At 42.8% G+C, this 12,206-nt stretch overlaps 1 protein-coding gene across 1 annotated transcript; it reads left to right on the top strand.

The window, feature by feature from the left end:
• Positions 1–204: 204 nt before the first annotated feature.
• LOC121836626 lies at positions 205–10,579 on the top strand. The gene is made up of 2 exons (XM_042291588.1): positions 205–295; positions 9,744–10,579. The coding sequence occupies exons 1-2, from the start codon at positions 205–207 to the stop codon at positions 10,577–10,579; spliced, it is 927 nt and encodes a 308-aa protein (XP_042147522.1).
• Positions 10,580–12,206: the final 1,627 nt, after the last annotated feature.

The following is a 12,206-nucleotide window of genomic DNA, read 5'->3' as shown; positions in this document are numbered from 1 at the left end:
AATCGTCATACTATAAGGAAAAATTCAATGACGCCACAAAACAGCGCCCTGAGGTTGTTTGAAAAGTTATAAATGAAGGTTTTAATTCCAATAAGGTATCTTCTCGTATAGGAGAATTGACCCTCGAAGGTCGAACTATGACGGGAGCCTGTCTGACAGATTGTTTAACGTCCAATTTACAAATACAGAGACGACGACAGTACCATGCGTTATGCCAGTCACGTCGATGACAATTTTTCCTTGAACCACACCGACGAGAAAGTAGTCTTTAATACATTCTTGGTTCTCAGAAACAGTAAACTGAACGTTTAATGCGGCAAACTTGGACCCAGAACAAAAAGGAAACAGAGGATAACAACAGAGCGTCGCGGGCGTCGAAGTCGGCGTAACACTGGATCGAACGCTGGGGCGAAACTGACTGCGGATCGCCACGCGGAGCCCCATGTACACGCGTTGGCTTCTGGAACAATTGACCTGAAAGGTTCGGCTGCTAGAACATTCGTATCTCGAAAAAGCAAGAGTTCTCGAATGTACCAGAACACTAAATTGCAAGAATAAATGAAAGATGTGTCCCTCCCAGGAATCGAACCCTGGCGCTCGCGTGGGAAGCAAGCACGATAACCATTAGGCCACGGCCGCGCTGCCTAGTTGGCCAGCTGCGTGCGCGGCAATATAGAACTGATCATAATCTTCCGGGATATTTTTCGCAAGTATGAAGTTTGCTAAAGTTTCAGTCAAATACAAAGGTGGTGATAAAAATATGGTAAATAACTATAGACATATATCCGTGCTACCAGTTTTTTCTAAGCACTCGAGAGAATTATCCTTAGACGCCTCAATAACTTATTTTGTAACACATTGTGTATTAACAGACCATCAGTTTGGTTTTCGAAAAGTGAAGCTGCGTTGTTATTTAAAAAGGAAATTATATTACAGAGCACTGAAAAGAGACCTAATACTTTAGGTGTATTCATCGATTTTAGCAAAGTATTTGATGTCCTAAATCACAAAATGTTGCTTGCAATTTTAAGTCGTTACGGCGTCCTTATTGTGCCACTTGCTTTACTGAAATCATATTTACAACATAGGAAAGAATGTGTTGTTTTTGATGGTCATTGCTCTTCTTTTCGAAATGTACAGCAAGGCGTACCACAAGTAAGTATATAATAACCTCTTTTGTTTAATGTCTTCATCAATGATATTGGGAATATTGATAATAAAGCGCAGTTTATTCTTTATGCAGACGACACACGCCTGTTTCTTTCTGGTGATGATTCTAATGTAGTAATATACAAAGCAAACTCTGTTCTAAAAGTGTTTTTTATGCGGTCTGAGGTAACTCGACTCAACGTGAACGCAACAAAATGCAAGGCTATTTTATTCAGGGCTACCAATAAATCATTTGTGGTTTACTTGGGGGATCGCTGGCCGAGTAGGCTAGCGCGCAGCAGCTCAAAGCACGTTGACCGAAAGCTCGCGCTGCAGAACCCAGGCAGGGATCGTGGGCTTAATCCGCGGGGCCCGTTTCGATCTGGATGAGCATCGTACCGGCGTGTGGTCGTCGTGTATCACTACTGCATGGTGCACGTTAAAAACCCCAGGTTAGCGGTTGTACCGCACTGGCTAAATTGTCCATCCACAGCTGAGACACCAGACGCCCATTGAGAAAGGCTAACTTCCGGCTGTATAAATATAAACACAACAATTTTTTTTTTGTAAAGCATACAATTCCATTTGGCACTTCGGCCATTGAACTAGTAAATGAACATAACACTTTAGGCCTATTTTTTTCGGAGCACTTGACGTCCGAATTTCATACAAACTATTTAGTTGGTAAACTTTCTCGAAATGTCGGTATTGTCGTTCGTTGTCGGAGTGTTTTACCACCCAACGCTTAGCTACAAATTTGCCACTCTCAATTCCAGTCTCATTTAAAATATTGCCATCTCGTGTAGGATACAACAACAAAAGCGAATATCAAATTGTATTCCTATTGAGAAAAAATAGTACGCTATATTTGAGATGTGTGGTCCACACAGAACCTTTGTTTACAAATTTTAGAATACTTCCAGTTACGATGTACGAATACCGTTGTCTTTGTGCAATTAGTTTTTCATCTGAGGCATTTGTAAATTTTTTTACATTAGTTCAGAACTTAAAATGAACGAAAGTAATGGTAACACACGCCGTATAGAGACATATGTGCTTCCTCAATCTCGCACAAACTATAACTTTCAGTCATTACATTGTAATGTAATGACTGACCTGACTCGACTCTGGCACTGTACCTCTTCAATGGAAGAGATCCATCATAACGCCCATCCACAAAGGAAATGGACTTGACACTGACAGCAGTGATTCGTGTCGCCCCATCGCCTCCACTTCAGTTGTGAGCCGCACACAGGAAAGAATAGTAAATAACAAAATCCTGAACCACCTGGAGACAATGGCCTGCTAAATCAGGCATAACACGGATTCCGAAGGGGACGCAGCTGCGACACTGCCTTGGCAGTAGCAGTTCACACGCTCAGCTCACACCTAGACCAGCGCATCCCCTGCCAACTAGTACAATTGGATTTTTCAAAAGCATTCGATCGCATCGACCACACACTTCTCCCTAAAAAGCTCCAGAAAGTGGGTATTGAGGGCAGGGTGTCGAACCGAAATTTTTATCGGTTCGGTTCCAGTTCGGGTTCACGGCTTTCGGTTCGGTTCCGGTTCAGTTCCGGGAAGCAAGAATAACGGTTCAAACCGGTTCGAACCGGTTCGAACCGGTTTGAACCGCTAAATTGAGAATATATTTTCCGCGTTCTTCTGGCAATATACACTATTTACGCTGTGAAACGATTAAGTATATAGTTTCTTCGATCGTCCGTGCAATTTGCTTTTGTTCTTAGGTACCAAAAATATTATATTCAGTTATTTAATTTTGACGCAAGAGTAGAAGAAAGTTTACATTAACATACATAACGTCGTGTTCATACGACTCAATATCCATTTGTTTACGAGTAAAATATAATTTACCTGAATCAAAATGTTCAAGTACAAGAGTAAAGAGTTCAGCTTGTTGGTACATACCTGTAAATAGATCAGCTTCTAATTTAGAACTATACTGTATTTTCTTGTCCTTCCTTCGTGTTTAAGTAAAATTTTAAAGTTCAAGCTGATCTATTTACACAGTATAAAATGTTGTCGCGAAGTGTGGTAGGTCGTCTAAAATACCCGTGATTGGTACAACTTTCTGTCGTAGTATTATAAGTGAAATCGTGTCATTGAACTAAGGAATTAATTGCATCACACAAAAATATGAAATGAGCATGCACCTTGTGGCCATATATCATGAAATAAGGTTTACAAAATACACTTCGCAATACATACATATATATATATATATATATATATATATATATAAAACTGAGAACATATATATATATATATTGTTGCGTTGATAAAACGCAACAACAACGCAAAACGCAAAACGTTGATAAAAGAGATTTAATAGAAGATAGGAGGAAAATGCGACCAGTATGAATGGCGGCACAGCATTTAAGAAGCGCCCGTGCCGAGCGCGCTCTTGGTCAAACCCCTGCCTGTCTGTCCGTGCCACTTCTTCTTCCTTACAATATATATATATATATATATATATATATATATATATATATATATATATATATATATATATATATATATATATATATATATTTGGGTATATTTTTTGGCTTTCGGCGGGTTCCTGAATAACTTTGATTCTTTGATTAATTGGATTAAGTACGGTTCATTCATCTGCACATATTCGTTTATATCCTCCTCGGAGACCACGTACGATGGTGTGAAGTGCCCGTGTTGTATATTCAATAACGTGGCTCTTGATTCTCGCAGATGATGATGATACCGTGTCTCTAAAGCTCATAAACAGAGAATACTACATGTACACGGGGCGAGACAGACAGTGGGAGGATTTCTGGAGCACAAACGAGCACGTACCACGTGACACTAAGCGTCGTACCGCGTTCCACGCGGCGGCGTGTGTTTCCAGAACACCACCGATTGGATACATTTCGTTTCTTGTGCATTAATAAGACAGGTAGGAAACGCCAGAAAGACAAGGTGGAGTGGTGTAGAGGTTAGCACACCCGACCGGACATTGGGAGGCCCAGAGTTCAAATCCTGGCTCCGCCGTTTTTTGGCTTTCGGCGGGTTCCTGAAAAACTTTGATTCTTTGATTAATTGGATTAAGTACGGTTCATTCATCTGCACACGTATATATATGATGACGACCCAACTGAGCTAAAAGCAATAAAGTTTCGAAATGTAACAAAGTTTTAGGATAATTCCTTTCAGTCTATCTTTTATAGAAACACCGAGCGGCAATCCTAATGCCTGTTGTTCTAACCAAACATTGTTTGCTCTCAGCACCGCACGCATGCGACTAATCATGGAGCAAGGAGTAATTGCAATTGTTCACTCTAACATATACGCACCTTCGCACTCAGGTCGAATCTGGCCCAAAATAGCGCTTGCCCAAGTGAACATTTTCTTATACAGAATAAGCTGGCATAGCCTGGCTGTTGAGGTTTGTTGTTGACAAGATGCCGGACAATTTAATTTGCAAATGAGCATCACCCTTGCTAATTGATGATTTTAACACGATAGCGTTAACGAGCTCATATCGCAGAAAAACCGATGTCGGTGGCGTGACTGGAAAATCCTGATGGGTCGATAGGTTCATGACGTCAGAGCTACATACCCTAGCGCAAGAATTTCAAACAACCCACAATGCTTACGTGAAACGTGACATCACGCCTGGAATGAGGGTGATTAAAACATGATATGTAATGCGAAATAAAGGTCACCGTATGTTTTAAATGATTTCACTTTTGAAAGTAATTCCTTTGCCTTAAAGAAAAAATTAAAAATTTTAGGTAGGATTCGAATTCACAACCCTTTAGTTGCGAGTCAGACGCTTTTCACTAGGCCACGCGAGGCACGCTGCGCGGCAAATGAGAATGCGATGCAAACGAGGCCCGTTGACGCGATCGCGTTCCACTTTTAAAGGTGAAGCTTAAGCGTCCTTCAAAATTCTTTTTTTTAGTAAAACGAAGTAGTATTTCACGTTCTACTCGACAAGGAAGCAACTTAAATGGACACTTTCTGACGGTTTGCGTGCGTAATCATCATAGTTCATCCGCGCGCCCCTGTTTACTTTCTTTTCGTCCAGCCCACAGACACATAAAACTAATGTTCACCAGATAAAAAAGGCATTAACAGACTTCTATATGTTTCAGAAGTTATATGTGCGAGGAACACACATGTATTTAAATTAGCTTCAAAATCAGAAATGTATGTAAGGCCGTCCCATATCACTTACAACGTGCCTGTCGAGGATAAAAACGCCGGAAAAGATTGGCAGAACAGCTTTCAAATAATTTGGGGGGCATTGCTTTAGAGTGGTCGGCCCTCTATTTATGTTGTCAAATATTCAATTAGTAATTAAATATATTCTATATTGATTAAAAAATTTACTTTGTAAACTTCACATAACCGCTTGAGACCGACGAGGAAGGACGATACTCGAAACTACGCGAGCTGTGGAGTCTACGTAAAAGTGTTTTTCTGTTTGCTGATTGGCAGTGTGAAACATCGGGTTGCAGGGTACGCTAAAAAGGACCCTATGCTCGCATGATGAATTGGAAGTCAAATATACGAAATGTTCAAAAAGTGAGAGATAATTAATGTTATGTTTTTCAAATAATCCCTTCCAGAACGCCTTACTGCAAAGAGAGATGCGTAAAGATGCACGCAATGATATTCATGATTTTACATAGATAGCGCGAAGGACAGACAAAGATTCTTGAAATTTTAGTATATTACATTTCATCAGCTTGCATGAGCTCGAAACTTCCGAAATACTGCCTCGGGAGGCAAATGTTATATTCGGTTTTACCTGCACTTGTTTTGGGCCCTCACTTTACAGCACTATGCTAGAATAGTCATGCGTTCTAACATTTCTCTAGGCTGCCATATCTCATCGCGAGACTGCTATAAATACTTCACAAATTTACAATTAGGACATCTATGGCTAGTGTTGCGAACATCATATTTCACGAGAAAGCTGAACTATTTAGCATGGTATGCACGTGACGTTATCATACTATAGGCTGGTGGTCATTCTGATTCCTTCTTGCTGAGAAAGTTGAATTCGACGGTGCAAAAGGCACGCTGCAGGAGGTGCAAGCTCAGTGAAAGCAAAGTATTTGAAAGGCTAGTATTATTATTCTTAGTGCATCGTCGTGAGGAACGGCGCCAGCGTCTGGCACGACAAAAACGTGCTTTTTGGCAAGAGCGCTTTTCCCATCAAAGTAGTTTCCTGGGTCACACTTTTTGGTTTGCGCCAAAGATGCAGGGAAGAGGAACCTTTACAACACAGTATGTTTCTAAAACTCCCCCCCCCCCCCCGGCCCCACACACAGACGCACTTCTTTATACAGCGGTGCTGTTAAGGGCTAGTCATGCGTTACCGCCATCTATAAATGACGACGGCAACCAGACAGCCGGCTTGCCAGTTGTCTGGTTGCCGCCGTCGCTCATAGATGGCGGCAACCCCTCCAGCCTTTCCCCTCTGGCTCGCCAACTTGCGGCCGGCCTTTACTTCATTCCTACCATAGTACAGCTTTTCTGGTCTTCCTTCTTTACCTGAGTGGAAAGGATGAAAGTATTCCTGAGGAATTGCCTCCTTCGTTTGTGTCTGTTAATTCGACAATTTTATTTAACACTTGTTAACCGCAACCTTTCATTGCTTTTATTTTGCACCCTGTGAAGTTTAAAGGGATCATGAAACGATATCGGGTTGGAATGTGCATGACTTTTCCGAGGCGTACTGGTCCCCTGGTCAAAGTGTACTCGCACAGGCCGCCACTGATTCAGAAGCTTCTTTGTCGCGATGAAATTGCGAGGATTGAACGAGACTATTTCTTTTAGTCTTGGCTTCTCAAAGATTGATGTCGTAATTGTGGGATCAAAACCACCCACCTGTCGACAGTCGAGTGCGGCTCATGGATTGGGCAGCAGAACTGCGTGAGCACCGTACATCGGCTCGTAACAATCAATGCCTCGGCGGACACTTGGGTAGTGGCTCGTGTCCAACCACTGTGGTGTTGAGAACAGTCGAACTCTAAAGGCCTGCTCACAGATACAGCGGAGCGCTAAGTTAGCGCTACGTGAGCGCTCCATGGAGCGCTCATGTGGCGCTTCCTATCGCGTGACTTAGTTCTAACAGAGCGCGCGATTAGCGCTTCTGTAGCGCCTTGTTAGCGCTCCAGTAGCGCCTTGTTAGCGCTCCTGTAGCGCCTTGTTAGCGCTTCAGTAGCGCCCTGTGAGCGCTTCAGAAGCGCTTCTTGTTCCGCGGTGCTGCGGATTAGCGCGTGCACTGCGGTTCCAGTCCCTGTGGTTGGGTGTGCATCAGCCGCACCATGGCGGACATGTGGGATGCTGAAATATAAATGTGACAAATGCTATAACATACGCAATTAGTGCATGTGTGTGTGGACGATTTAATGCCCAGAAGAGTCTTTTCGGTGCGCGAAATATTTCGCCACCGAGATACCGACGGGTATCCGGCGAACCTTGTTCCCAGGCTGAGGGACCGAGACACAGAGCTCTTTCGAAGGTGATTATTGTTTAACTGCGTGTCTTTGAAACCAGGGTCAGGCATATCGAATAGAAAGCGATGAGGTCGTACCCTATCAATTAGTCGCTCAGAGTCCATGAGTCTGGATCGTCTGCCCGACCCTTTGCTTGGAGAGCGGCTCTTTTACTTCCTCTTCTTTCAATGTCAAAGAAAAAACAACAACAACGGAATCGACGTGCACGCGCTGTTTCGCAGGAGCAAGCACGGTACAAGGAGCGTGAGAGCGCTAACAAAGCGTTTCTGTAGCGCTAACACAGCGCTAACAAAGCGCTTCGGAAGCGCTAACAGAGCGCTTCTGAAGCGCTAACGGAGCGCTACATCACGCGCTAGGAAGCGCCACATGAGCGCTCCTTGGAGCGCTCACGTAGCGCTAACTTAGCGCTCTGCTGTATGTGTGAACCGGCCTTAACAATGCCTGGAGCTCCAGCACGCGTTTCCTTCCTTTAAAACTTCAGCGCGGGGGTATGATTAACATGTCGGCATAGATAGGCACGAGGCCACGTGGCCGCTTCTGGCTCCGAGTTGAGGGGATGAACGATGCTCATATTTCTCTAATTTTTTCGGCGACTACCATTGCCTAGAAAAGAGAACAAAGCCAAGTTCAATCAGTTATTAACGTTAGGGACTAATCCTGAGTAGTATTTAGTAATGTATAGAAATATGTTTATAGCTCATTAAAGCAAAATACAGAGGGGTCGAAACTTGGGCAATAACATGAGAACGACGCTCGTGTGAGACTTACAGCGACTGCCAATGTTCGGCTGTTCCTCTGACGTCACTAAAACATCTTTTTTTTTTTAGGTATTCTTTCCGTACACACGTGTAGTTCTATGTAACGTCATATTAATTGGTCGCATTTAGTCATTTCAATACTTCTGATCTCTGGAACATCTTTCGGATGCAGTTCAGCAACAACGAAAAAATGTTTCGGTGCCTCAATAATGTAAAATTGGTCATGCAACATTTTTTTTGTACTTTCAATAAATAGTGTTAAGAAATAACACGTCACGTTGATAGGTTACGGAAACATCCATTAGTTTTCCCCTAATAACAGATGCAGAAAAAATAAAGGAAAGAGACAGCTGTCGATATCTCAACTTGCAATTTGAACAAGCGGCCAAGTGATCTGACCCTAATTATATACCGCCAGTGTTCATCACAGTCATGCCCTAGGCTGCAAAGGTTTGGAAAGCAAAAGCTTGGGCTGAGCTTCAGGTATTGTTAGTGTTGTGCTATTAATTATCATATTTAATTGACATGAGCCGTTACCCGAATGTTTGGCGATGCTGATTGTCATGAACCCGAGCACTCGACTAAGGGATACGAAAATCGCTTACGTCACGGTGTCACATGACTCTCGGGGCGAAATTGTGATGTCATGTTACATCATGCTGTCAACAAGGTTAATACATCTATAGTGACTTCCTCAGATTAAATCGATTTGACGCAGTGAGTCACGTGACGTCACGAGGCCACGTTTCATTACTTGACAACATGTATTGACACCATGACGTCACGTGACAACGTGACACATGGTTAATCATAGTGCCAACAAAGGTGCCATAAAAACCCACAATTTATCATACATTGCAATTATGTATATGACGATTCGATTAATAGATAGAAATACAGCCGCCAATTGTTTATTCCCATGTGTTCATTTTGTGATACTAACAAAAAAGAAAAAATATTACCTTGAACCGTTTTGAACCGGTTACCGTTATATTTGTTTCAGTTCGGTTCCGGTTCAGTTCCAAGATGGCGGCGAAAATTTCGGTTCGGTTCAGTTACGGTTCAGCTAAAAATAACGGTTGTGTTCGGGTTTTCGGTTCGGTTCGGTTCCGGTTCGACACGCTGATTGAGGGTTCCTTGGCCAACTGGCTAATGGACATCCTCAGGAATCGAACCCAGCGAGTCGCCTTCAACGGTCATCTCTCGTCCCCCTTTACTGTGTTCGCCGGTGTGCCGCAGGGCAGTGTGCTTGGCCCTACACTTTTCTCGCTGTACATAAACGACATCACCGATGGACTGAAATCTAAGGCAATACTATACGCAGACGACCTCTCTCTGATACAACCAGGAATCTCCAAGGATGCGGTCACCTCCCTTCAAAACGACCTCGATGCCTGTTACAGGTGGTCCGTGACACACAGCCTCCCACTAAACCCTACAAAATGCTTTAGCATGACAGTCAGCCTGTCCTTGGCTAAGCCCTCACACTCCCCACCCCTTGCAATAGGTGGCACCGAGCTCTTTCGTGTCACTCACACAAAACTGCTCGGAGTCGCATTTGACGAGCGCCTCGATTTGAGTCGCCACGTCCAAGGAACCGCTTCACGTGCGAGGCGGACACTGGGTTTTGTCACCCAAATTACGCGCGGCATACCAGCCGCACCACTGAGGCACCTGTACACGTCGCTGGTACTCCCGCAGCCGGAATTCTGTTCTGCTATCTGGGACCCCCCCCCCCCCCCCCCCTCAACAACGCATAAAAAATCTCTCGAGTTCATACAGCGGAGGGCAGCCCGTACGCTGTACCGACAAGATTCCCCCTCGTCACACCACACTGCCGCCAGTGATATTTCCACTACCAGACTCCTGCAGTATGCCCAGTGGCGGACTCTGCAACACCGCAGAGACGTAGCCTCGATCAGGCTTTTCTGCCTAATGATGGGTGCTGGGCACCCTGACGTGCCTTCCCCACCTCGCCTCAACAAGCGAACTGGCCGGCTACAACCCCCACTGTCACGAACTTTGCGCCACAAGACATCGTGCCTAATGCGTGCTGCAGAAATTTGGAGGTCACTCCCACACCACCTCACAGAGTCAATCCCCTGCAACCGAGACGACATCCACGAGTTGTGTAGAACAGTTACTCGGACCATAGCATAATCACCTCCCTTGCCCCCCCCCCTGGCGTGTGTTTGTGTGTGTGCATGAATGTGTGTGCGTGTGTGTGTGTGTTTTCCTTTCCTTTTTTGTCTAGACTAGTCCTCATAGCGCCGTCCGTTGGTGAAAAGGGCACAATATGTGTATGGGCGCATGCCTTTCCCTCCTCACCTGCACACCGAGCGGCACTACAAACTTTGAAGTGCAATAAATACTATCACTATCACTATCACTATATCACAAACCCATAAGCGTATATACGTTAAATAAAAAAAAACTCCGCTTATAGTGTGTGTAGCTTCGTGTAGTGGGAATCTGAATTACATGTTGTTGTTGCGAGTTTTTTTTTAATTTTTTAATGTTCTGTAAAATGTGTTTTAGTATCAAACCTGCTGCCAGTGTAAAGGAATCCCTGCCAAGGCAAGCTGTTTTTAACAAATGTTTGTCTGGCGAACCCTGCAGTTTTCTGGAAAATAAAGATTTTTCATTTGATTTAATTTGAAAGTCTCAAAATACATCTGAATATGCTTAGTAAAAAAAAAGTTGAACCTTGCCTATTTTATTGTTTTTGGCAAAGTTTAGCAAGTTCTTACGTGTGACCTACTTAAGCTGTATTAACGACCTCGATATCTCCAGAAAACCCAAACTTAGATCTTCTAGTGCATATAAATGCAATATTATATGTACAAAGCTAAATCCAGTATTCACATATGAATGAGCGAAAGTTTCGAAAACCTAGCACATTCACTATCAAATTTTAAAAAAATCATTTCGTTTGTTTCATATTTTAAGTATGATCGTTATGTATGAACGTAATCTATCATAAGATATAAATATAATTTATTGTTGTTTTTGTGACCGTAATTAAAGCTTGAATCTTGTCCTTTGTGCGTTGTGACTGAGTCTCTGCAAGGTAATTCTGGCCGATATTCGCGCATGAATATGGTTAATTACTTTACATTAATACTTCGCTTAGCATGCAAGGTAATAAAAAATCGCACTTTTCGGTAATCCGGAGTAAAATATATTTGACTCCGCAACAAAGCGTTCCTTTTTAAAACGCAGACTTAACAAGATCCAAAATTTATTTTCGGTCATATAAACAAAATACTTTATATCATATTAATATGTTATGTAATATCACTATCATCCCTTGCCGCTAATAAAAAAAAACGTAGCAAATTGAAAAAAAAAGAGGTTTTCGAGAAGGTTGATTTTGATTTCGCTGGTTTTCGAAACATTCGCTCATCCGAATATATACATACAAGAGATTTTAATATGTGCATGTAATATGAAGTTCGTATGCAATAAGCATATCTAGGCTCGAGCTTTCTGATGATATCAAGGCCATTAAGATATCTTACACAGCTCACACGTAAGGGCTTGCCAGACTTTGCCAAATATCATCAAATGGAGTTAACCGATTTTATTGTTTCACAATACAATATTTTTTTATTACTTGAAGAGTAATGAAACCTATTTTGAGAGTGTCACAGAAGAGCCCTAGTGTAGTAGTTCGAGAATTGACCAAATGGCGAGCAAACAAACATGTGATCCCTGACGTTTAGGAAAAGCGTTTTTGCCTCGGCTACTCATAAAGTAAATAACTTAAATTGTTTTTTCAATTTTG

This window comes from Ixodes scapularis, unplaced genomic scaffold (assembly GCF_016920785.2).
Source record: "Ixodes scapularis isolate PalLabHiFi unplaced genomic scaffold, ASM1692078v2 PGA_scaffold2__306_contigs__length_199485367, whole genome shotgun sequence".
NCBI lineage: Eukaryota > Metazoa > Arthropoda > Arachnida > Ixodida > Ixodidae > Ixodes > Ixodes scapularis.
The sequence above is the reverse complement of the archived record's forward strand: the minus strand, read 5'-3'. Positions and strand labels throughout refer to the sequence as shown.